Source organism: Schistocerca piceifrons, chromosome 2 (assembly GCF_021461385.2).
Source record: "Schistocerca piceifrons isolate TAMUIC-IGC-003096 chromosome 2, iqSchPice1.1, whole genome shotgun sequence".
Lineage (NCBI taxonomy): Eukaryota > Metazoa > Arthropoda > Insecta > Orthoptera > Acrididae > Schistocerca > Schistocerca piceifrons.
The window spans coordinates 341,544,405-341,569,672 of NC_060139.1; the positions used below are offsets into that span (position 1 = coordinate 341,544,405).

At 44.2% G+C, this 25,268-nt stretch overlaps 1 protein-coding gene across 3 annotated transcripts in view; it reads left to right on the plus strand.

Moving 5' to 3' along the window:
- Positions 1-9,172: 9,172 nt before the first annotated feature.
- LOC124778009 (ski oncogene) overlaps positions 9,173-25,268 on the plus strand; it is a 642,389-nt gene continuing 626,293 nt past the window's right edge. For all 3 annotated transcript variants that reach the window (XM_047253582.1, XM_047253584.1, XM_047253583.1), the window contains exon 1: positions 9,173-10,253. In XM_047253582.1, the coding sequence (XP_047109538.1) occupies positions 9,291-10,253 (963 nt within the window). In that variant the 5' untranslated portion in view covers positions 9,173-9,290. The remainder of the gene's footprint in view (positions 10,254-25,268) is intronic.

The following is a 25,268-nucleotide window of genomic DNA, read 5'->3' on the forward strand; positions in this document are numbered from 1 at the left end:
CTACGGATCGGAGCGTGGAATGTTAGATCCCTTAATCGGGCAGGTAGGTTAAAAAATTTAAAAAGGGAAATGGATATTTTAAAGTTAGATATAGTGGGAATTAGTGAAGTTCGGTGGCAGGAGGAACAAGACTTTTAGTCAGGCGAATACAGGGTTATAAATTCAAAGTCAAATAGGGGTAATACAGGAGTAGGTTTAATAATGAATAAAAAAATAGGAATGCGGGTAAGCTACTGCCAACAGCACAGTGAACGCATTATTGTGGCCAAGATAGACACGAAGCCCACGCCTACTACAGTAGTACAAGTTTATATGCCAACTAGCTCCGCAAATGACGAAGAAATTGAAGAAATGTATGACGAAATAAAAGAAATTATTCACATAGTGAAGGGAGCCGAAAATTTAATAGTCATGGGTGACTGGAATTCGAGAGTAGGAAAAGGGAGAGAAGGAAACATAGTAGTGAATATGGATTGGGGCTAAGAAATGAAAGAGGAAGCCGCCTGGTAGAATTTTGCGCAGAGCACAACTTAATCATAGCTAACACTTGGTTCAAGAATCATAAAAGAAGGTTGTATACATGGAAGAAGCCTGGAGATACTGACAGATTTCAGATGGATTATATAATGATGAGACAGAGACTTAGGAACCAGGTTTTAAACTGTAAGACATTCCAGGGGCAGATGTAGAGGGAGACCAAGAGATGAATGTACTAAACAGATTCAGAAGGATGTAGGTTGCAGTAGGTACTGGGAGATGAAGAAACTTGCACAGGATAGAGTAGCATGGAGCTGTATCAAACCAGTCTCTGGACTGAAGACCACAACAACAACAACAACATAACATCCAAAATACCTGACACCATAAATGAGGCTCAGTATCTCTTTCCCCTGTCAACGAAAAGTTCTTCTCTGCCACATTCAGCTAATTCGACATGTAGGCTACAGGATGTTCTTCATCAATTAATTTCTTGATGTAAAACACACTGCAAGGAATGATCAGGTGTGTCACACTGAAGCATAAACTCTGGAAATACTAGAACCAAGCTTCATGTCAAACTTTTCTTTAAATTTTCAAGCTCGCCCTGACACTGCTCTCTCGACACGAATTTCACACCTTTCCTTAGATACTGCATGAGTGGTCACGCCACGTCAGCAAACCGTTTCAAGAATTTTCTGTAGTAATCTGGAATCATGAAAATGGAATGTAGTTTCTTAATGGTATAGATTGCATTAGCCTTGGTCTGTCTTTATTCTGCCTTTACAAACTATACAGTGTAAATAAGCTACCCCCTCCAATGCCAACGATACTTCTCTGTGCTCAACAGATGCAGCTCTCAGTCTCTTAAACACCTTCTTCAGATGTTGTCTATCGTTCTCTGTGTCTTTTGAGAATATGATGATATCATCTAGGTAAGATAGAAACTGGTGCAACCTTAGTCAGCACACCGTCCAAAACCTCTGAAATGTTGCAGGTACATTTTTCAAACCAAACAACATTCTCATGAACTAATAGTGCTCCCATGGTACCGAAAATGCTGTCTTTGGCTGGTCTTCTGGAACAATCTCCACTCTGAACTGAAACCGTCGTAGGACGGAAACAGTACGTTTCCAGACATAGGTTCCTATTCAAAATATTATATATTCACTCTCCTCTGAAAGTCCTAGACGTTTGTAATGGGAATTTCCGAACAACCTGTATAACCAATCTGAAACCTTCCGGCGTCTCCAGGCCTCTTCCGCATATACAACCTTCTTTCATGATTCTTAAACCAAGTGTTGGCCATGATTTAAATATGTTCTGTGACAAAATTCTAACAGGCGGCTTCCTCTTTTATTCCTTACCCTAGTCCACATTCACTTACAATTTTTCCTTCTCTTCCTTTTCCTACTATTGAATTCCAGTCCTTCACCACAATTAAATTTTCGCCTCTCTTAACTATCTGAATAATTTCTTTTATCATCATACATTTCATCAACCTCTTCATCATCTGCAGAGCTAGTTGACATATAAATTTGTACTACTATTGTGGTTGTTTGTTTGAGTCTATCTTGGCTACGATAATGCGTTCACTATGCTGTTTATAGTAACTTACCCGCATCCCTATTCTCTTATTCATTATTAAACCTACTCCTGCGAGCCGCTATCCCTGTTCAAAACTACCTCTTGGTGGTACGTTCTGGCTTTGGGGCTTACTGAAAAACTAGGAAGAAGGACTCTGAGCAGAAAATAATAATTTAATTGTTTTCACGAGGGAAAGCAATGTGGCATTTACTACTAAAGTGGCGCCATAAGGTCACAAAACCACATGAACGACAAATTTCTCTCTCCTGTTGCGGGAAAGGAACAAACTGGGAGGCTAAATTTTTTTTTGCTGTTATGTTGGAGTTCAGTTTCTAAAATTTCTTGGACACCACTATCACAGTAGGAGATTTGTTTGTCTTAAACGTGATTAGACGTCACGATTTAAGAATTCGTCCTGCAGCAGAGGGCAGGTTTAGAGATTTGCATGTGGAAAATATACCTTGGAATGATTACACACCCAAGAGCGATTATGCATTTCAGGGGGGCACCTTATTGAAATGATCGGCACTGTTTGCTTATCCATTCCTTGTGGCTTTTGTCTAACAGTTCTAAACACATTTACCTTGCCCCAGTGTTCACTCTTTGTATTTACTTCTTTGTTTTTATTTTATTAATCTCGTCAGTTTATGTTTCTTTTGTGTGTGTTCGCAAAGAGCGAAATAGAGATTTAATTTGGACCAATGTTATTAACTGAGTAGATAGATAAACTAGCCAGCTGTTAATCATCAGGAATATTGCAAGAACCAACACCCACAACTCACTTCTCTCATTGTGCGACCAGTCTGCAACAAATTCAGTTACGTGTCTGAGTTCATAGGGAGCGATCTGTCTCTCGGTAGGGCTGGCTGTAACAGATCACAAAAGCCACAAAAGGTTCGTGATCTCGAGTGTACGTCTTGCATGGAATTATTGGAGATTACGTAAATAGTCCATACTTTGCTTGAGAAACTTAACAAACAAAAAACATGAAATGTGGCAAGCCACTCTCTCACTTTGTTGGTCAGATTAATATTCATATTTTAGATCATGATCTCCATGTTTCCCAGTACTACATTTAGTATGTGTGGCTTATAACTTCGTTACACGAGAAAACTGTGAGCAGAATGTTCTTTTTACTGCATGTGCAGCCTGTAGAGAACTTGTACCCAAGGAGCTATAGTGGAGGCGATGGAGAACAGGGAGAAAGATGGATTGTGGCCCATAAATGGTGTGTCCAGCGACCTGACCGTGCAGATGACTCAGGGAAGCAGCGCTCTGTGAATTGTACCAGCAGAGGGGCCCTGGGCCGTGGCACTCCACTCTTCCAACTTAGGGTCAGGATAGGAGGCCGCCGGCTTGCAAAACATTTTATCTGGGACAGCTGACAGTCCGGTGTGAAGGCGACCCGATGGCGGAATGTAGGTGGAGGGACTCCTGTAATCTGAGCTTTTGTGCAAACGGTGGGATGGTCATAAAACTATAAGCATTCTCGTGTTAGAAGCTGGAACGATCCGATCAGAACAGCTGGTGCACATGTTTAGTGGAGGCAAGACTGTCACTCCCCTGATACCAGGAAGTCGCCAGGTTCATTTAGAGAGCAGAAAAAGACATACATTTCACAGCCTTCCATTAGAAATTGGAAATGGTCAGCCTGGAAAGATTAGATCTCTTCATAAATGAGGGGCTGTGGTCCCATCTAGGTAGACGTGGCCACGCTTACCGTGAGAACGACACCTTCCTAGTCTAAAATCTTCTTTTTTCAGATGGGAGAGATTTTGAGTTGCTGATTGGCTCCCCTTAGGATATGCAAAGCAGAGGCTTGCTCCCCCCCGCGTGGGAACCCTGGTGCTGTGTCTGGATTAGGTGCTAGGCCAGCAGAACAGTCAAGAGGGCAGGATAGTTCGATTGGTTTGTTCAACGTGGAGCGGGGTTTTACTGCTAAGTCGGCTCCTGTACAAGGCTTGGTGGAAAGTGATTGTGATTCTTTGCCTTCTTCGTCTTCTGGACCTCTCCCGGTGGAGAATTTCAGGCCTTACCCTAGTGGGTGGGACTTGTGGTATGCAACTTGTGGTGGACATATTGGGTGTATACAAAAGGGTGTAGCCCACGATTTGAAGATTGTTGAGAAGATAATTCTTTTCTATATGCAAAGAAAATAACATTTAGCATCAATGGTAAAGCAAGCGACCTCTAGCACGCACATACGATTTCTTACTAAAGTACTACCTCTTCTTCTACAGGAAGTACGACTTATAATTCGTAGACATACATCGAAGTGACAAAAGTCATGGGATACCTCCTAATATCGTATTGAACCTCCTTCTGGCCAGCGTAATGCAGACACTCGACGTAGCGTGGACTCAACAAGTACCTGAAGAAATACTGAGGAATGCTGCCTCTATAGCCGTCCATAACTGAAGAACTGTTACCGGTGCAGGATTTTGTGCACGAACTCGCCTCTCGATTATGTTCCATAAATGCTCTATGGGATTCATGTCGGGCGATCTGGGTAGCCAAATCATTCGCTCGAATTGTCCAGAATGTTCTTCAAAGGAATCGCGGTCAATTGTGGCCCGGTGACATGGCACATTGTCGTCCATAAAAAATCCATCGTTGTTTGAGGTCTAAGGCTGCAAATGGTCTCCAATCAGTCGAAAATAACAATTTCTGGTCAATGATCTGTTCAGTTGGACATTAGGACATACCCATTCGATGTAAACACAGTGCGTATTATTATAGATCCACCATCCAGCTTGCGCAGAGCCTTGTTGACAACTTACCCTACCGTCAGATCTTACCAAGTGAAATCGAGACTCATCTGACCAGGCCACGGTTTTTAGTCGTCTGGAGTCCAACTGATATGTTCACGAGTCCAGAAGAGGCGCAGCACGCTATGTCGTGCTTGTAGCGGAGGCACTCTGGTCGGTCGCCTACTGTCACAGCCTATTAACCCCAAATTTCACGCCACGGTCCTAACGGATAAAAACGTCGTATGTCCCACACGGACTTCTGCGGTTGTTTGAAATAGTGTTGCTTGTCTGTTAGCACTGACAACTCTACACAAACGTCTCTGTTCTCGATCGTTAAGTGAAACCATCGGCCATTGTGCGTGGTGAGAGGTAATGCCTGAAATTTGGTATTCTCAGCACACTCTGTGGATCACGGAATGCTGAATTCCCTAACGATTTCCGAAATAGAATGTCCCAAGCGTCTAGCTCCAACCACCATTCCACGTTCAAAGTCAGTTGATTCCCGTTTTGCGGCCATAATCACATGACATCGGGAGTGGTATGGATTTGGGGCGGGTGTGTTGTGGAAGGGGAAGGATGTCACCTTGGAGTGTGGTGAGGAACCGTTGCCACCGCCGTAGCTGGGTGGTGGAACGACTACGGATGTTGAGGTCGGCGGCAATCACGCAGGAGGAGAACGTACGGTCGATTTGGGAAAGGATGTCGAAGGGAATAGGGGCAGAGGGGTGGACATGGATGGTGGCGCAGGTAACGGTAAGGCCAGGGAAGAAGAGAGTGAGGATCAGGTGTTCCGTAGGGTCGAGAAGGAAGTGCTGGAGCCAAACAGGGATCTGGCGGTGGGAGCCAATGGCTACCCCACCACGCGCTATCGGGAAGTGAAGGTGGTGGGGCGACATGTGTATGGGATGTTGGGGCTGGAGAAAGGTTTCGTTCAGGAGGAAGGCATCCATGCAGTGGGTCATGAGGGTATGCATAAGAAGGTTCTTATTACCACATATAATCACATTAATGTCTAAGAACAGATGATAGCTGCGTCAATGCACTGCCCTTTATACCTCGTGTAGGCGATGCTACAGCGATAGGTAGGTCCTGTATGGGCGTACCGCTAACCGATGACTTTGGCCACCTCGGTGCGCATGGTGCCGGAGGCCCGGCTCACGTGCCTCGGGAAGCGCTTATCCAACTCTTTTCTGGTCAGCCACTGGATAGGGTGTGATTGTGCTATCAGTCGGCTTGCGCTTTCGCCTGCTTTGACGCTACTGGCTTCTTTCTCTAGAGTAGACTATTAGATGAAGTTTACGCACAAGTTGCGACGATCCAAAGGTATTTAAAACGTCGCTTTTTTTGCAGCATGTGCAATGATGTGGAAGGAATCTCTTCTGTCTGTGCTAGAAATCCTTGTACCAGTGACTGCATACGTGTGTTGCACTAGACGATGAGCATGTCGAAAACTTGATGACGTGAATGGAATTTTAAGGAAGTGTTTATACCACATACTTTTGTTATTCCCTTTTTGTTACTATCACTGGTGTAATTTTGCAGTGTAAGTCATAATGCGGAGTCATTTTTTGATTTCCTGTTGCATAAATTCATTCAATTTTTGACGTGCATCTTTCAATACTCTGGCAGAAACAAGAGCAGAACTGTTTCCGTAGGTAACTTTTGAATCATCTCTAGATGCCACGTCCTTAGCCTAGCAGTTGGAGTATCGGCCCGACGACATGTGGCCAAGCGTGATTAGTATAAGATTTAAATCAAACTTTTCTCAGTTATTACATTTATGTAAACAGACTCTCTTAGTTGCCGTGAGCAGTAGCGCACCATCACCCGTACAGCACGAACCGCATAAGACAACAATCGTTTTCATATTCAAAACAGATAAATCATAAAAGTTTTCGACAGCGCTGAGCCAGTCAAACAGTATTTTTTTGAAAGAAAACACCGCCATTAAACTGTAAACTGTATATTTCTGTATTTTTCTTGTGTAGAATCTAGATTTTGGCTTTCACGTCATTATCGAGTACAACGTTCTTGACCATTAACATCGTTTTGCAGTGCGTTGTCCAGGATGACAAATACACAGTTCAACACATTTGCTTAACATTGATAGAAATAGTACAAAATTAGGGTCTTGCAGGAATGCAGCAGATTATCGTACAAGTACGTTGTATCTGGTAAAGTCAGACCAAGGCAGGTAAATTTTTAGTTTTTACTATTAAAAACAGTCTTGATCACAAATTATTTATTCCGGTGACCGGTTTCGAGCGCAACTGTGGTCATCTTCAGATCTATGAGTAAGAACCTCCTCCTAGTGGTAAATTTACCACCGGAATAAATAATTTGTGATCAAGACTGTTTTTGATAGTAAATATTTGTAACAACATTGATCACTGTTCACTCCCACAATGAATTCAAAAGTAATAAAATTTTAGTGATCAGTTTCCCGCGTGGAAAATATTAGATACAGGCTCCCAGCTAGATGTCATTTTCCTTGACTTCCGGAAGGCGTTCGATACAGTTCCGCACTGTCGCCTGATAAATAAAGTAAGAGCCTACGGAATATCAGACCAGCTGTGTTGCTGGATTGAAGAGTTTTTAGCAAACAGAACACAGCGTGTTGTTCTCAATGGAGAGACGTCTACAGACGTTAAAGTAACCTCTGGCGTGCCACAGGGGAGTGTTATGGGACCATTGCTTTTCACAATATATATGAATGACCTAGTAGATAGTGTCGGAAGTTCCATGCGGCTTTTCGCGGATGATGCTGCAGTATACAGAGAAGTTGCAGCATTAGAAAATTGCAGCGAAATGCAGGAAGATCTGCAGCGGATAGGCACTTGGTGCATGGAGTGGCAACTGACCCTTAACACAGACAAATGTAATGTATTGCGAATACATAGAAAGAAGGATCCTTTATTGTATGATTATACGATAGCGGAACAAACAGTGGTAGCAGTTACTTCTGTAAAATATCTGGGAGTATGCGTACGGAACGATTTGAAGTGGAATGATCATATAAAATTAATTGTTGGTAAGGCGGGTGCCAGGTTGACATTTATTGGGAGATCCCTTAGAAAATGTATTCCATCAACAAAGGAGGTGGCTTACAAAACACTCATTCGACCTATACTTGAGTATAGCTCATCAGTGTGGGATCCTACCAGGTCGGGTGGACAAGGGAGATGGAGAAGATCCAAAGAAGAGCGGCGCGTTTCGTCACAGGATTATTTGGTAAGCGTTACGGAGATATTTAGCAAACTCAAGTGGCAGACTCTGCAAGAGAGGCGCTCTGCATCGCGGTGTAGCTTGCTGTCCAGGTTTCGAGAGGGTGCGTTTCTGGATGAGGTATCGAATATATTGCTTCCCCCTACTTATACCTCCCGAGGAGATCACGAATGTAAAATTAGAGAGATTCGAGCGCGCACGGAGGCTTTCCGGCAGTCGTTCTTCCCGCGAACCATACGCGGCTGGAACAGGAAAGGGAGGTAATGACAAAAAATGGTTCAAATGGCTCTGAGCACTATGGGACTCAACTTCTGAGGTCATCAGTCCCCTAGACTTAGAACTACTTAAACCTAACTAGCCTAAGGACATCACACGCATCTGTCAAATTGACAGAGGAGATAGAGAATATCCAAAGAAGGGTAGGCACGATTCGAACCTGCGACCGTAGCGGTCGCGCGGTTCCAGACTGTAGCGCCTAGAACCGCTCGGCCACCCCTGCCGGCGAGGTAATGACAGTGGCACGTAAAGTGCCCTCCGCCACACACCGTTGGGTGCCTTACGGAGTATAAATGTAAATGTAGATGTAGACGTGGAATACGAGATGACAACGCACAGTACTTTGAATTGTAGCGCGACTGGACCCTGTCAAATGGCTATGATATTTCCCTCCACATCCAGGTTTACGATTCGCGTAGCTCAGTAAATAACTGTGAAGCTAACAAAAAATGCACGGGAGAAATTGTGCTCTATCGAAAAATAGCTCCAACAGGGAACTTGCGTAACGCTGCATTGCGTGACACGTAGGTGTATCGGACTCGCGCTAGTGGGCAGCAGGTGTTGCTGCGACGGAAGGGGAAAGGGAAGTCGGCGCCGGCAGACGGGCACGGCGCTGCGAGACGTCCGACTCCCCCGCCGCCCGGCTATCCTCCTCCCCTTCCCCGCCAAACGGCAGCGCCGCGAGCGCAGCACGGGCTATTTTGACGGGAAGGTCACGACGGCGCGCCCGGTCTGCCGCCCCCCGCCACCCGTCTGGCACCGCCGGCCCAGGCGTCGCCGTGGAGGGGAGAGCTGCGCGCGCAACTGTCGGGCGCCGCTGGAGGGGGCAGTGGCGAGACCAGACGCCGGTCTGCCGCCGCGCCTCTCAGACATGTTTGCGACCGCGCCCGCGACGCAATGCGCGCCTGCGTCTCTCGCACGGCGATGAGTAGCGACAGTAGCAGCGAGGCCTGCCAGTGAGTGCTTCCGCGCGCCATGGAGGCCGCAGCAGCGGCGGCGGCGTCGTCGTCGCCCGCGCCCTGCTCCCCTCACCTGAAGAAAGTGCTGAAGACGTACCAGTTGAGCGCCGTCAAGAGCCTACACGGACCGAGCACGGTGCTGGCGTCGGCGGCGGCGGCGGCGGCCACCGTGGGCGACGACGACGACGACGAGGACGACGACCGCCACCGGCGCAGGGGCGACGAAGAGGCGGCGTCGACGTCCTCCTCGGACGCCGGCGGATTCCGGGCGCCGCCACCGCTGCCCATCCAGCAACCGCCGCTGCTGACGGCGCCCGACCAGTCGTGCAGCGAGAGGTCCGAGACGGTGCTCGAGGGGGAGACGATCGCCTGCTTCGCCGTGGGCGGCGAGAAGCGGCTGTGCCTGCCGCAAGTGCTCAACTCGGTGCTGCGCGACTTCTCCCTGCAGCAGATCAACCAGGTGTGCGACGAGCTGCTCATCTTCTGCTCGCGCTGCACGCAGGACCAGCTGACGGAGCTGAAGGAGAGCGGCGTGCTGCCCGCGACGGCGCCGTCGTGCGGCCTCATCACCAAGACGGACGCGGAGCGGCTGTGCTCGGCGCTGCTGCACCGCGCCGGCCTGCCGCCGCCGCCCTGCATGCCCGACCTGCCCTCCATCAAGGTGTACCACGAGTGCTTCGGCAAGTGCAGCGGCATCTGCACGCCCGAACTGTACGCGCGCGGCAACGCCTACTGCATAGAGTGCGCAGAGTGCCACGGCATGTTCTCGCCGCAGCACTTCGTGTGCCACGCGCACCGCGCCCTCGAGAACCGCACCTGCCACTGGGGCTTCGACTCCAGCAACTGGACGCGCTACCTGCACGCGGCCGAGGACCAGGCCGAGCACGAGCGCCTCTCCAAGCTGCTGGACGCCTTCAAGGAGCAGGCGTCCAGCGGACCGCCCCCGCAGCCGCCGCCCGCCACCCTCAAGCGCAAACAGGTAAGCTGCCAGCCCGACCCGCACGTCCTGTTGTTTAGCAGCCGTCACTGTGCAATGAAACAGGCGTGCCGCCGACTGTACATTTGTGTAGCCACTGTCTGTAACTGCATTACAGTTTATACTGGTGTTTAAAATCCGTCTTCGCAACTACTAAAAACGCTTATACTTTACCGTACGTGATATGTTTTGTTTATTAAACGTAATGCGTGGTCTGGAATGCAACATTATTTACAATTTTGGTTTGCTTTCTTGTTCGTTACAAAACAGATTGAAGTGTAATTTTTACGTACAGTCTTTTTGTGTAACTTTGTACGCACACCTGGTGTCGTCTGCATGTACATATTCTAGGTGTTTCTGCGTTGGGCACAAATGTTTTTGGGCTAATTTCACGTAGTCTTGCAGCAATACACATTTCTTGGCGTGAAACATGCCGCTGCTGCAAACCGATATGAAATTAAGCCAAATAATTTCTTGAAGGCTAGCCAGAATTGTAAATAATGTTTAATTATATACCACTGACGATGTTCCAAATGAATAAAACGAAACGCTTACGGTAAAGTAAATTAAGTATGTAATGCCTTCAGATATGCTTGCACCTTCCTCCAGTTACGATGTAAACGCTTAATTGTCCTTTGTGCGTACTTCTTTTTGTTTGTGATTTTCTTGTTGTGCCACTCATATTAGTAGTTATCAGTGGGTTTTTCATCATCTATAAATAGAATGAATATTGTTGTTGTTGTTGTTGTGGTCTTCAGTCCTGAGACTGGTTTGATGCTGCTCTCCATGCTACTGTATCCTGTACAAGCTTCTTCATCTCCCAGTAACTACTGCAACTTACATCCTTCTGAACCTGCTTAGTGTATTCATCTCTTGGTCTTGCTTATAATGAATATACTAATCATTAGCTAATAATTGCATGTTTTATGTTGTTATTGCAGTTGTAACAGTAACTTAAGCTATTTAACAAGTATTGCTAGTATTAATACGCGTTGATGCTATCTACTCTAGTAATTAATGGCTCTTCTTACTTTGGATACTTCCTCAGCCGTTTTTTACCATTAAGTTCAATGAGCGAAAGATATTGCGTTAAAATTCATTTTATACAGCTATTAGTGTGGGCGCATGTAATAACCGTTGACCTATATTTAAGGCTTTTAACTAACGCGTTCTATGACTTTTAGTCAGTAGACTGCACTGTTAATTGTATTGCTCGCATGTAATAATTCTCTTAATGTTATGGTCCACCCAGGCAAGCTACGCACAGGTTCATTTATTTCTGTGGTTCAAGTGCTGTTTATCAGAAAGAATCGTACAACGTCCCATCGACTTAGAATTCCTGAGAGACTCAGCGCTAGCGCGGATGCTTGGATATGGGATAGAACCGTCTGGCGTGTTTTAAATTGCTATAATATCAGTAGCCCTTGCAACGGTTCGTTCAGTACACATATGCAAAAAACTTTCATTTCTCTGTTCATAGCCTTAATAATATTTACAGCATGAGAAAATATTTTACTTAACATAATAAATATGATAATATCATGTTAAGTTTTCCACCAGCCGAAAAAAGCATTCTGGACCGGGCCTACATTCCACAATTAAATTAGGAATCCGCAACATAGCTCAAGACGGCTAGATAAAGATTTGAACCTGACATTTCTCTAATAGCGGTTCATTATCTTGTCCGCTGCTGTACCTCCCATGTATTTGGAAGCTGAGTACCCTCCGTCGCCTAGCATTTGCGTTATATTCGCCTTTTTTATATGATGTTTGCAATAACATACAGAGCGATTTGTCTTGTTGTTACGTCTCTGAACTTCTACCCCCACAGAAGTGTATTACTATTGCGTGGTTATTGTTATACTTAGTGTCTTACGACAAAAGTTCTTTACATTTTCGATATCCTACAATTGCGAGGTTCTAACAGAAATGTTATGTACTACATAATGGTGTCGCGCCAGTGTCAGCCCACATCACGCGATCTGGGCTACAACGTTAACAGCTTCCTCACGAAGGAAGTCTCCTCATTGTTGTCGGCTACGTCCGTCGCACAAAAAGATTTCTGACTGTTGGTTCGGTGTTTCAAACACTTGTTATGAACAATGCTTCAATAGTTTCTGAGATAAGTGCTCAGCTATATCCACCGTATTCGGTGTTAGGAGCTTGCGGACTATGTACGGGGCAGATGAAATAGGCCCAATTTCAGAAAGAACGGAAGAGTTCCAGTTTCAAAGAAAACTAGTACTGGCGCATGCGACTATCATCGAACTATCAGCTTAATAAATCATTGTCGAAAAATGCTAACTGGATTTATTTACAGAAGAATGGAAAAACCCGAGAGAAGCCGACCTCAGGAAAGATCAGTGTAGGTTCCGAAGAAATGTTGGAACATGCTAGGAAGTACTGTATATACGACTAATATTAGAAGAGATTCAAGAGAGACAAACCTACATTTGTAGCATTTGCAGGTTCAGAGAAAGTTTTTGTAGATAGCAGTGATAAAATACAGAGAACGGAAGTTGATCTACAGTTTTCTTAAAAACCAGACTTCAGTCGAAGGACATGGAAAAGAGGCGAAGTTGAGGAGGGGAGTCGTAGAGGGTTGTAGCCTTTCCAACTTATTGTTCATCCCGTTCATTGAGGACGCAGTAAAGGAAACAGAGAAATTTGGAGCTAATTAAATTTCAGGGTCAAGCAATAGGGACTTTCAAGTTCGCTAATGGTGTTGCAATTCTGTCAGAGATGGCAAAAGGGCTTGGAAGATCAGTCGGACGAAATATATAGTGTCTTGAATATAAATTACAGTATGAACATCTACAAAAATGAAATAAGGATAATGGGAGTAGTGGAATTAAACCAGGCGATACTAGAGGAATCAGAAGAGTTTTGCTGTTTGGTCGAAAACATGTAAAATGCAGACTGGTATTTGCAAGGAAAGCATTCTAAAAACGAGAAATTCGCTGGCATTTAGTATCAATGTAAGTGTTTGGATGTCTTTGCTGAAGGTGTTTATCTGGGGTGTAGTCTTGTGAAATGTGGACGATAAACAGTCGAGACAAGAAGAGAATAGAAGCTTTTGGAATGTGGCGCTGCAGCAGAATGCTTAAGATTAGATAGGTAGATTAGATAAAAAATGAGACGCTACTGAATGGAACTGGGGAGGAAGTAAATTTGTGGCAAAACTTGAGTAAAAGATGGGATCGGTTGACAGAATGCATCCGTCAGTTTGGCAATGCAGGGAGTTGTATGTGTGCGTTAAACTGTAGAATGATACCACTAGTGAGACCTAGGCTTGCCTATAGTCTGCAGGTTCAAGTGGATGTAGGTTCCAATAGTCCGTAAGAGGCTTGCACAGGACAGACTAATGTGCAAAGATGCAACAAATTAGTCTTTAGGCATTGCGCACATAACAGCAACAAAACCAGATTGCATGATCAGCCGTGTTCAGTGTTGCTAATTCCTGACGGACTAACGCATGCATCAGCGCTTCGAGGCCCTATTTTCAGTTTTTACCGTACATAGTCTCCGGTAACTGTTATAATCCTTTTTTGTCTACAAGTCAATGTGTCATTTTGATGAGATTGTCTCGCAACTGGATCTACTGTAAATCTTTTTAGCAAAGTCGTTCTGCCGCCAGATATTCAGTGCTTGTAGATTACTTTCTGCGGGTAATCGAGTAACTATTATTTCGTCCGCTTTTATTGAGGAAGGGCGCTTTCTTGTCTTCCCACGCATAGGAAAACTTTCAGGTTGTGGTGAATAGAAGCCTGCCGAAGGCGATGTATCATTTGTATTTCGGGATAGTGCTTCTATCGTTCCTCTATGGAAACAAGTGATGTATGTAATCTTTCGTCAGTACCCAGTGACGGGCAGGGACGAGGAGGCCGTAGGAAAAAAATAATGGCACGCCAAACTCACACCCTGCCCCGCCAAAACGTTTCGCTTTGAAGAAAGGACGGCTAGTCGTGAATATTGATCAGTAGCAAGTCTACCCTCTACCAGGCACTTAAATGTGATTTGCAGAGTATCCATGTAGATGCCAAGTGCATAGCGCCATTTCTTGTGAAGTCACAAAACTAAAGTGTTTGACAGAAAAAGTGAAGCACCCAAAAGGTGAGAAAGGAACGAAATTAGATTTCAGGGGTTGACAGGGTACGTATTGTTACATCATTGATTCGAGATAAATAAAAAGAATTTGTCGTACAACCCTCTTATCAGTATGGTATTGCTTCTCCGCTGGCTTGGATGCTTCAGTCGGGAAGACTCTTAAAACCGCTGTATACTTTCTTGAAGCAAGCTAGCGCACAACTGTTGTAACTGTATACAGGCACGAATTTAACTTTCGAAGTTGGCCCCACACACGTTCCGTAGGGGACAGGTCTGCTGATATTGTTGGCCGCGGGAGGACGTCGACAACATGCAAACAGTTCACAGACACGTGCCGTGTAGTATTGTCCTGTTGGAAACGGGCACGATTCTGTTACACGAAAAGTAATAGAACAGGACGTAGGATGTCCGTGATTTATCATTTTGCTGTCTTAGATACCTCTCAGCTCCCTCATAGCTCTCCAAAACACTGGAAGAATGTGACCTGTCCCCAGTTCGCCAACATTCAGCGACGATAATCATCAGGGTAGTGCGGAACCGCGATTCATAGCTGGACACAGTGCGATACCATTCATCAGCAATCCACGCTTCCCGCCATGGCACCGCTCGGAAAGCAGCCGTTGGTATTGTGGTGTCGTCGGCAACCTACACAAGGGACAGTAATTCCTTATTCCGGCTGCTGCTAGCCTCTGACCAAAGGTGTGGGATGACACAGAATGTTCTCGGATGGCAGCCGCAGATGGGAAGGGGTTTATGGTGTACTATGCGCATTCTACGGCGACCCTCCCTTGTGGTGGTCAGACTTAGTCGAGCAGAGCCTTGAGGACGAGTGCCGGCCGCGGTGGCCGAGCGGTTCTAGACCCTTCAGTTTGGAACCGCGCGACCGCTACGGTCGCAGGTTCGAATCCTGCTTCGGGCATGGATGTGTGTGATGTCCTTAGGTTAGTAAGGTTTAAGTAGTTCTAAGTTCCAGGGGACCTCAGATGTTAAATCCCATTGTGCTCAGAACCATTTGAACCTTGAGGACGAGTGTGGCTGCCCTCACGTTCACAGGCAGTGCAAACGTCGGACCATTGCCAAATCTGGATGTCCCACAAATCTGCGTACTGCACGATTCGAACAGCCGGCCAAGAAAAGCCGCACAATGAGGCCCCTTTGAAACTCTTGTCACATGCTGATAACGCTGTTTCATACGAGTACGCGGCGTCTCCGTGTCCTGCACAGTGATCACTCCACATCTAATGTTGTTCACGCCAATTATAATCCCTACCAGGCCTGTTAGCGACACGACTATCCAGATATAGGTTTTCCTTTATTTCCCCAAATCGCCCCAGGCCAGCCAATTTTCTTATCCATCCTTGAAACAGTCCGAACTTGTGCTTCGTCACTGATGACCTCGAAGTTCTTCCTTTATTATTTACCAATACGAACTACGCTACTGTGCTCTCGCGGCCGTTCAACCAGTCACGGGGAATTTTAATTTTTACACACCCGCCGATAGTATGTACGTGTACGAAGTCACATTGACATCCGACCATGTCGTATGGGTGCATCGCCATATGTCAGGCAGTGTATTCGTTATTCACCGCGACACTAACGAGTTCCCCGCCCTCCATTGCCTTAGACGCTGCGTACGCCCTTGTCCATGCTCTTTCTACTCATCACTTGGAAACGAGTTTTCGTAGCGGCGAGGAAGAATATTAAATGAGACGCGGCTGGCAACGTTCCCGGGGCGTCCCAAATAAGGGCTGTCCCTTATCTAACCGCCGCTAATGCTTCGGAAAGCTGCAGATACGGTTGGTTGGTTGGTTGTTTTGGGGGAAGAGACCAAACTGCGAGGTCATCGGTCTCATCGGATTAGGGAAGGACGGGGAAGGAAGTCGGCCGTGCCCTTTCAAAGGAACCATCCCGGCATTTGCCTGGAGCGATTTAGGGAAATCACGGAAAACCTAAATCAGGATGGCCAGACGCGGGATTGAACCGTCGTCCTCCCGAATGCGAGTCCAGTGTGCTAACCACTGCGCCACTTCGCTCGGTGCTGCAGATACGGATTCATCCGACCAAAGTGGTATCAGTCTCCCATTCTCGCTCGATGAGCCCTTCACTGGCGTTTTTATGGCGGGCGAATTGGATTTGAAAGCTGTCGGAGCCAATATGAATGCTGGCTAATATACGTCGTCTCCAGGGGTCTTGTTTGGCCCCCCGTATTGAGGTCTCACCGCCTGCTGATCTGCGCTTCCCCATCTTCCGCATTCTTGTCTGAACTGAGAACTCCCATCTTCTGAGATTTTTGCCGGCAAACAACGGTTGTTTCTTTCCACTCCTTTCCCCACGAGCACGTTTCCAGGTGAAGTTAATTTTATTATTGTCGAATTCTAATACTGTTCCCATTTTCTCGACTGTCGTTAGCCGTATCGGATATGATGTAAAATAGTTTAAATTGTAGAATGTGTTGCCATCAGATTTTGTATCGTGGAAAACTTGATGCCCTGTTTTGTGCACACATGCTGTGTGAAACGTGTTTGAATACTTATCTAGTAGCCGTTTCAGTATTCATGCAACTCAGTGTCAGTGAGGTCTAAAAGTCAAATGCGTAGCGTGATATCAGTTTCATGTGCAGAACAGCTACAATACGTGTTGAGAACCTTGAAGAAACATGCTGCCATACAGCGTCAAAAATAAGTCACACAAGCGGACAACTGCCCTAGTAGACTGTCTCTTGCTGGTACAACTGCTGTGGCTCGACGGAAGGCTGAAAGTGGTATCATCTAAACATACCATTATATGTCTGTGTCTTTACCGATGCCTAATAAATAATGCGGGGCGGGTCTATCGTTAGTTCAGTTGGATAACGACGCTCAACTTTGGATGAAATATATGTTCATCGTCTTTCGTGATTTGGGGTTCATGACGCCATCCATCGTGTAATTACGACGTTGAATACCGCCTCATTCAACCGAAATGCGTGATGCGGTTCAAGAAACGATTTTATTGTTTGACAAAAAAAATGAAAAAATCCCAATCGTGTTGGCCGCATTGTGATCCGAGACTTGCACTAACAAAAGATGAGTGTGTATCATGAGCCGTACCCAGTACTGACATCAAGATGCTGGAGGAAGTAGTATGGCCAGCATAACGCCACTATCGATATTGCAAATGTCTACGCTTGAACATTATCTGTGAAAGCCTGTACTGTTCATTTTCCATTATCACAGATTATGCATTCCGTAAGTATAATAACTAAATTGTTATTTGTATACTCTTCTTTCTCTCAGATTATAGAATCTTATGAACGAACTCAAATGAGTGGATTGACACACTTTTCAAAATTCTCTTGGACGACTTGTTCTTTGAAGTGAGCCATACATACGTTAATAAACCCTCAATGGCATGTGTGTGCTGTTATTACCTTTTGCAAGTGCACCTTGTGCTAGGCGTTTTGAATTTCTGAAGTAATTCATATTTGAAACGAATTTTGTTTTGAATGTCAGCGTCGAACCGAGACTTCAGATTTGTGACGAGGAAAGTATTGATACGGTGAAAGAAGATCTCTGACATTCGGCAGCGCTGTTGCCGGCTTTCAGTTACTAGTTGGAAAAGGCTGTCGGTAGTGCCCGAAAGCCGTAACCGCATATAACTGCGGGAACCATTAGATAGTGCTATAGAAACGTAAACAAAATCGCCATACGTGCTTGGTGGTTGTAGGCGCGCGAAACAGCCGCGCAAAGCCCATTACAACTGTCACACAGTGCAGTTATTTCAGTCTAGATTTGCAACTTTATATCAGTTCCAAATGAACACGTTGTAAGTGGATCAAGATCATTATTAGACATGTCCTCGTAGAATTTACACTATCGCTCTGATGACCTACGTCACAAATTTTTATGATCTACGGAGTGACACAAACAAAAATTAGTGAAAGAAATATGTAGACTTAGTAAATTAAGATGGAATAATCAGAGAGTAAAATAATTCGTGATAGCTTTTGAGTTACATTGAATAGGAACATGCATAGAGTGAGCATAGCTTATAGCCCATGTCACAAACATCAAGCGGGAATTGTCACGTGAATTTATTATAGTGTTATTATTTATGATTTGCGCCGGGATTTTAACTAATATTATACTATTTCCCCTGTCTTTCCTCATTGTTAATCGCAGTGTTGAATATTTGTTGGTGCTGCACATGCAAACTGAGATACGTTAAGGGAGGAATAGAGGAAAGCTTGTGGGCAAGCTATCTGCAGTAATGCAGTCACTTGGCCTTGGTTGATAACATGATGTGACGACAAAAATTCTGTTCATCGCATCTGAACGCTTATTCCATCGATATATTCTCTGTGTAGTTCACAACTTCATATCGATATACGCAGATCGATCGATAGAAGCACAGTGGAAGTTAGTTTTTTACCGCCATCTTAATTCCTGCGGATATACCAGTAGTTGTGGGCACTTAACAGTAGCTAAAAATGTTAATAGTGAGAAACAGTGCTTGTAGAACGAAAAAGTGCTTGCAAATTAGGGCTCTTCATACTAATTTCGAGGTGAAGAATCGAAGAGAGAGAAATGTACGCGGTGGGAATCGTTTACATGCGCATGACGGCGAACGTTACAAAACTTCAACGGATGCAGACAACACTGTGAGTTTTTAGAAAACAAGCAACAAACGTCGTAATACCGAATTGATTAACCGCGAAACGGAAAAATAAGTAAATGAATTTTTATAACTATTTTGTTGCTTTTACAGTAAATTTATTTCCTCGTAAGCTATTTATACGATACTAAAAATGTTATCAGTGAGCAATAAACTGACGAAATAAGTAAGATCCATCCTACCTTTATAATATGAACTGTTAATCATTGTTCATTGTAGGAACTTTAGGTTCTGATGTGAGCAGCAAGGTGTTCAATTGCTTACAGTCAATCAGGATAACTATGTGCCAGTCAGGGTATCATTGTAGCACTTTTTTGTTTCAGATGGTTGCTGCTCCACTTACTTGCATTATTTTGTATTAAAGTTAACAGTTTTATTACCTCTGTGATTTCTAGTTAGTCCCTCATTTGTCTTTCCAACTTCCTACAAGCTCTTAGGCTTGTGATTACCTTTAAATGCTTTGGCTAAGAGCTTCTGGCGGCAGTGATTTTGTACCAGCTTTAAAATTGAAGTTGTGCTCCAGTAGGTCATAGGTAGTATACATTTTCACTTTTCCAAGCACCCAGTATCTCACTTGCGACGTGGTGTCCAGTATTTTTTAAAAAAATGGTAAAAAGTGGTACAGAGTTAACCGGACTGACCGTAGTAAATGAAGTACAATAATTGTGTGAAACCAATGTCTTTGTTTATAATCGATCGCAAATACAACCTTACTGCTAAAGATGAAATTTTAAATGCCATAGAAACAAATATGCAGAATGGATGAACGTGAGTAATTCATTTCATATTTTCATTGTCAGTTTCGCAGTTGATAAAACAACTACTTGGGCTTAAAGACAATATGTTCTATTGTGTGATTTCCGGATGCAAGCTATTTTGACAGAGTGCCACTACATTTAGGATGTCCCCAATTTGGACACAGATTTCTTGCATTTTATACAGTTGCTAAACTAACAAGAAACGTTCATACAGAACGCCAAAGCATTTTCAGAAGGGAATAGAGTTTCATCAAGCTCATATATAGGCCTACATGCCGGCCTTCAACACATGTTTAGGGTATGTTCTTTCCTTGATGATATAATCAACAGCCCTTTGTAGTGTTAAACAAGTAACCACGAATTTGAGTGAAATTGTCTCATTTGTGAATTAAGTGTAGCATCTGGCAAGATTTTGTACGACTGCTGATGTAGACTGTTTTGTCGACGACAGCTGTTTCTCGCACCCTTAACATCTTTCTGTTATTTCACCGTTACATATTTCCTCGTTTCATGTTAAGGATAACTTATTGCTATCGGTGAATTCATTAACTGGCTCTATTTGCTTGTGTTAGTTGTGTTATTGTAATGCGCCACGATCAATGAGACGAGCACAAGCTTCCAGAACTCAAACAAGGGGAAGACCTCAGATATGGCCAACCGCCGATTCGGCTCATATATTTGGCAGGTCGCTTGCCTACAGCCTAGTCCAAGATACTTTGGGTTAACACCTCCACTCACCCACCCACCCACACTGTTTTTGAGAAAACCATCCCTAAAGTTCATGTCTCGTAATCGACTCAAAATTACCAGATCAATAGGAAATTGAAAAACTGGGCATTTGTCATCATAATATGTGGGGCTCGCAAACGCTTGTTTTCCAACAAATTGAAGGAAAGAACTAACGACTGCCGCTTATTTACCCATAAGGTAAACTGTTCTACAAAAGCATCGCTGTGTGGCGACCAAGACACCTGGGAAGGGAGGAGAGAACTTGTGTTCGATTCCCAAATGCATTCAGGAGTTTTATTTCAGTTTTTTCCGTTTCGAAATTGCATGAATCAGCAGGGTTAATAAGATAATCAAGAAGTAAATAGTCATATAAATGATATTCCCAGAATATCTGCATTATGTCTACCTTTCGGCTACTGCACCGACGGGCACTTAACTATTCCCACTCCAGCCAGAGTTGCTGAGAAATTTTACATCGTTTACCCCAAAAAACCATAAATGTTGTGTTTAGTTGCGCTGTGTCAGTGAAGAGTTGTTGTGTCGGTTGCCTGCATCTTATCTGTAATCTTCCAAGACTTCGTCTGATAAGACTCCAATTTAAGTCCATCGCAGACACGTGAATTTAGAGATACAGCTTGACCCGTTATGTGTTGCTAATACAGTTCCTTGTGAACCACGTATAGCCTGCTTAAGCTTCTCACATGAATTTATTCAAACAAAAGGTCTGTGAGAATTTTTCGGTGATCTACTCAGGGGAAGGTGAAGCAGAGCAAGCGTTGTACATGAGGAGACAATAAATTATACTTTTAACATATTCGCCTTATTTCTGTTTTTTCAAGAATGACTTTAAGCTGTAACTGTACAGCGTTTGATTGATTTATTTTTACTGCAGAACTATGTTGATTGCTTCTTGTAGCGCGCTTTTGATGGCTCTGTGGGTGTCAGATTTCAAATCTAAAGGTTCGGAGTTGTATAACTTGTTGGTTCTTGTGCCGTACAACATGACTTTCATTTTTGGCATCGTATTGGGCATCTGAAAAATGTGAAATTGTTTCATATTTCGAGTCTCCCGTTGACAGTAGGCTGCTATATTTGTGGTGTGAGCCGATTCTCCTGCCAGAATCAAAACTAACCTGAAGGCAAATGACTACATACGCTTCAGGCTGTGGGGTTAGAAGTAGGAGAGTGGGAGCTTTGCCAACTTTAGTTCCACATAGGAGAGTGGAAGGTTTGCTAACGTAAGCTCTACATGGCGAGTACAATTAGAAATCAAAAACCACATCAGGAAGTAATTCAGGCACTCCATTCACGTACGTCACTGAGTAGACGAAGAGGCTTTTGACCGGAAGACATGTTTCTTGCCTTAATAATTTACAGAAAACTTTAAAAGTTTTCATCTTTCCCTTTACACCCATGTACCAACATTCCCTATGCTGTGCCGGCCGAAGTGGCCGCGCGGTTCTGGCGCTGCAGTCTGGAACCGCGAGACCGCTACGGTCGCAGGTTCGAATCCTGCCTCGGGCATGGATGTGTGTGATGTCCTTAGGTTAGTTAGGTTTAACTAGTTCTGAGTTCTAGGGGAGTAATGACCTCAGCAGTTGAGTCCCATAGTGCTCAGAGCCATTTGAACCAGTTGAACCTATGCTGTGAGAGCTCATATTCAAGGATTAGTAACGATAAGAGAATCATAGCATTCTTGCAGTTTACCAGACTTGCGGTGATTTATTCACTTTGACATCCAGAGCAGTGATCACGATTCGCAATGATAAGTGAAAGACGTTTTTTGTTGTCTGTTGAATTCCATTGTAACTGTAAACGTATGTCTTTGCACCCTCCAATCGAAGAACGAGACCATCCAGCCCAAGGGCTGCCACAAGATAGTTTGTTGGTGGGCGGGGGGGGGGGGCAGCCCTGGGTATGAAGTATTAGTAATATTCCATAAAAATGTTCCACTTCAGACCCTGTTAAAAACCTGCATAATACCGACTTTTAAATAATTTCCGTGGAAGAGAAGCACCAAACGCCCCCCTCCCCCCCCCCCCTTGCCTTTCAGGTATGGGCTCTGCCTGCAGCTAGTTTATAAAGATGAATTCGAAAATTCTAACCACACTACTTTGCGTATAAGAAAATAAGAGTGCTGAACTAAATTGCATAACCAATACCGCGTTAACTTATCCGAGCTATCTATAAACAGGGTGATAAACGTTTCAGGGACCATGAAGGCCCTTATGTGATATTGCAGACTCATTTTTTTTCTCACCAGCTTTGGGAGTAAATTGTTGAATGCATTATTCATTTTCAACACTGCGCGCCGTAAGAACCATCTGTGATGCAATACTCTGGCGGTTCAAACGGTTAAAATGAATATTGCGGAGGTTTTTCTCCCCATCTTCAATACCAGACTGCCTGTAAATCCTTTCTGTGTTATCTCTCAAAGCTGTTTCGATGCTGAAGATAAACTAAGAAATGGCAGTACAGTAGTGATTATAAGCCTGTCTGATAATTCTGTCTGGTACTGAAATACACTGCCACGTTTTGAGTGTATGAATCTTCCGGCATTCAGATGTGAATGATGTGAACAATGATTTCAGTAACTAAGTGTTGACCACTCCTTGTCCAGTACTAGGGTACTGAATTAGTTGCGGTCATGCTGTAAGTAATGTTCAGAGTAGTGTAGAAGCGTTCACCACCAGCAATACACTCCATTCGTTACACTGAACTACACAACCATATTATAAAGCACGACTGCTTAAAAAGTGAAGCATATTTTTAAAATTGCAGTAAAGGGTATGAAGTTGGCGAAGTTGGAACGATGTTTTGGCAGCTGAGTTTGCGTGATCCCCAGACACACGGTAGCTGTCGTGATGGCGTTGATAAGATTCCCCTAATTCATCCAGCTAACATGCAATTTCAGGGCGCTCCCCTGTTCGCAGCATGCGATCGCAATAAGCGACTGCGACGCCTATCAGATTCTGGCAGACCATGTGAGTAAGCTGTAACGGACAGCTATAGCTTGTGAACATAACCCTTATGTGTTATGAACATACCGTGATACCTTCTGTAATCTTCAATTGCGTATGTGCAATTATTCGTACTTAATGCACAAATGAACTTCTCCATGCGAATGTCGAGCGACACGCGTTAGGAACGCCTGTAATATAAGCCATAAACTGATTATAAACGCAGGTGTCGGTGAAATTCAATTACTCAATTGTTTAATGAGAATTACCGCTTTAAACAAAGTTAAAAATAGTTCTTCACACGTTGCTTTTGTGTGAAACAAAACTTTTTTTTTCCTTAGATGTGACTGTACGGACGTGTGTTCCTTCATAATAAATTTTGGTGCAAAACAAAATAACTAGTATCTCTCTCTAAAATAAAACAACATCGACAATTTTAGGAAAAGACATCAATATAGCTGAAATATAATAGGTGTTCTTGTTGGTATATGATTTCAGGTATTTACTTACCAAAGTTAGCTCACTTGACACTCGCCGAAAACTACGAAACATGGTCCTTGGGTGAAAGTGCTTTTGAATAATAATAATAACAATAATAATAATTTCGTGTGGGTTAACGACCTAGTGCAAGTCTTTCAATTGGACGCCACCTCGGCGACTTGTGTGACCATAACTCACCTTACTAATCCGCCGGGAAAGTAGGACCTACAGTTGAACGTAGAATCCGAACCACCGTCGTTCTTTGAGAGGTTAAAAGCAGAATGAAAAATTTTCGTATTCGACCGTGATTCGATCCCGCCACTCCTGAGTTTTCCAGCCAGACTGCTCGACTGTGTATGTAATTACGCATCGGATGCTAAATAGAACGAAAGTTTTCTCGTAGTTGGAGTTTAGTGGTGCCAAGTCCTTGGTCAGTATTCATGAAAATGCCAGCTAACAGGAATTCGAAGATCGTTTCATATCATATTTTGTCTTTCTCTGATTTATATTTTCCATACTTCTTGCCTGTACTAGAAAAATGAAGCGCACCCAACACTATACTGCGAGACACCCGATACGCAAGTTTATGCCTACATTAACATAACCGTTATAAAGCGCACGAAAACGGGATTCGCCTAGTATTTTCCTTGAAGAGTTGTGTATGGAAAATGTAAAGAAAAATTAAGACAAGGTGGGAAGTAGTGTGAACAGCAGATGAGAGCCTCGAAATATTTTAAAGGTCATGTTCCTGATAATGATGAAAACAGGCATCGGTAACCGACCCACGGCGTCCTTTGTACGTAACAAAGGCAACCTGAATTTTGTTTAAAACATGCAAGTCAGAGCTACAACGAGCTATTACCAGCGCATGAGTGCACTCTTACGTAGATTAATAGTTATTATTACAAGGAATCTTTGTCTCATATGTGGCAACTTTCCAACAATACTAGTAGTAGTGTCAGAGGAAAGTTATTCTTGCTGACAATGACTCGTCATGTCGGTGTAGAACGCCATGGCTGGTGGGAAGTTGTATGGCGCGCAGGCTCGAGTCTGTGCGGTTACGTAACGGCCGCGTTGCGCGTCGGGTGACCTTGGTGCGGTATCTCGCAGTCTGCTGCGCTTTCTTGTAGTCTCCTGCTCCTGTCCTGACAGGCCTCCCTACTGCCAACACCATGTGGCTCGTGATAAGTGCAGTATCTGCTGTTTGATGTGCTCTGTGTATAGGTTGCAGACATTGACTCTACTGATGTCAGTATTCGGGCCCATTTGACAGCGTTTCTTGCATTCTGCCTTCTAGACTCTGTAACACCCTGCCACGTATCTGTTTTCTT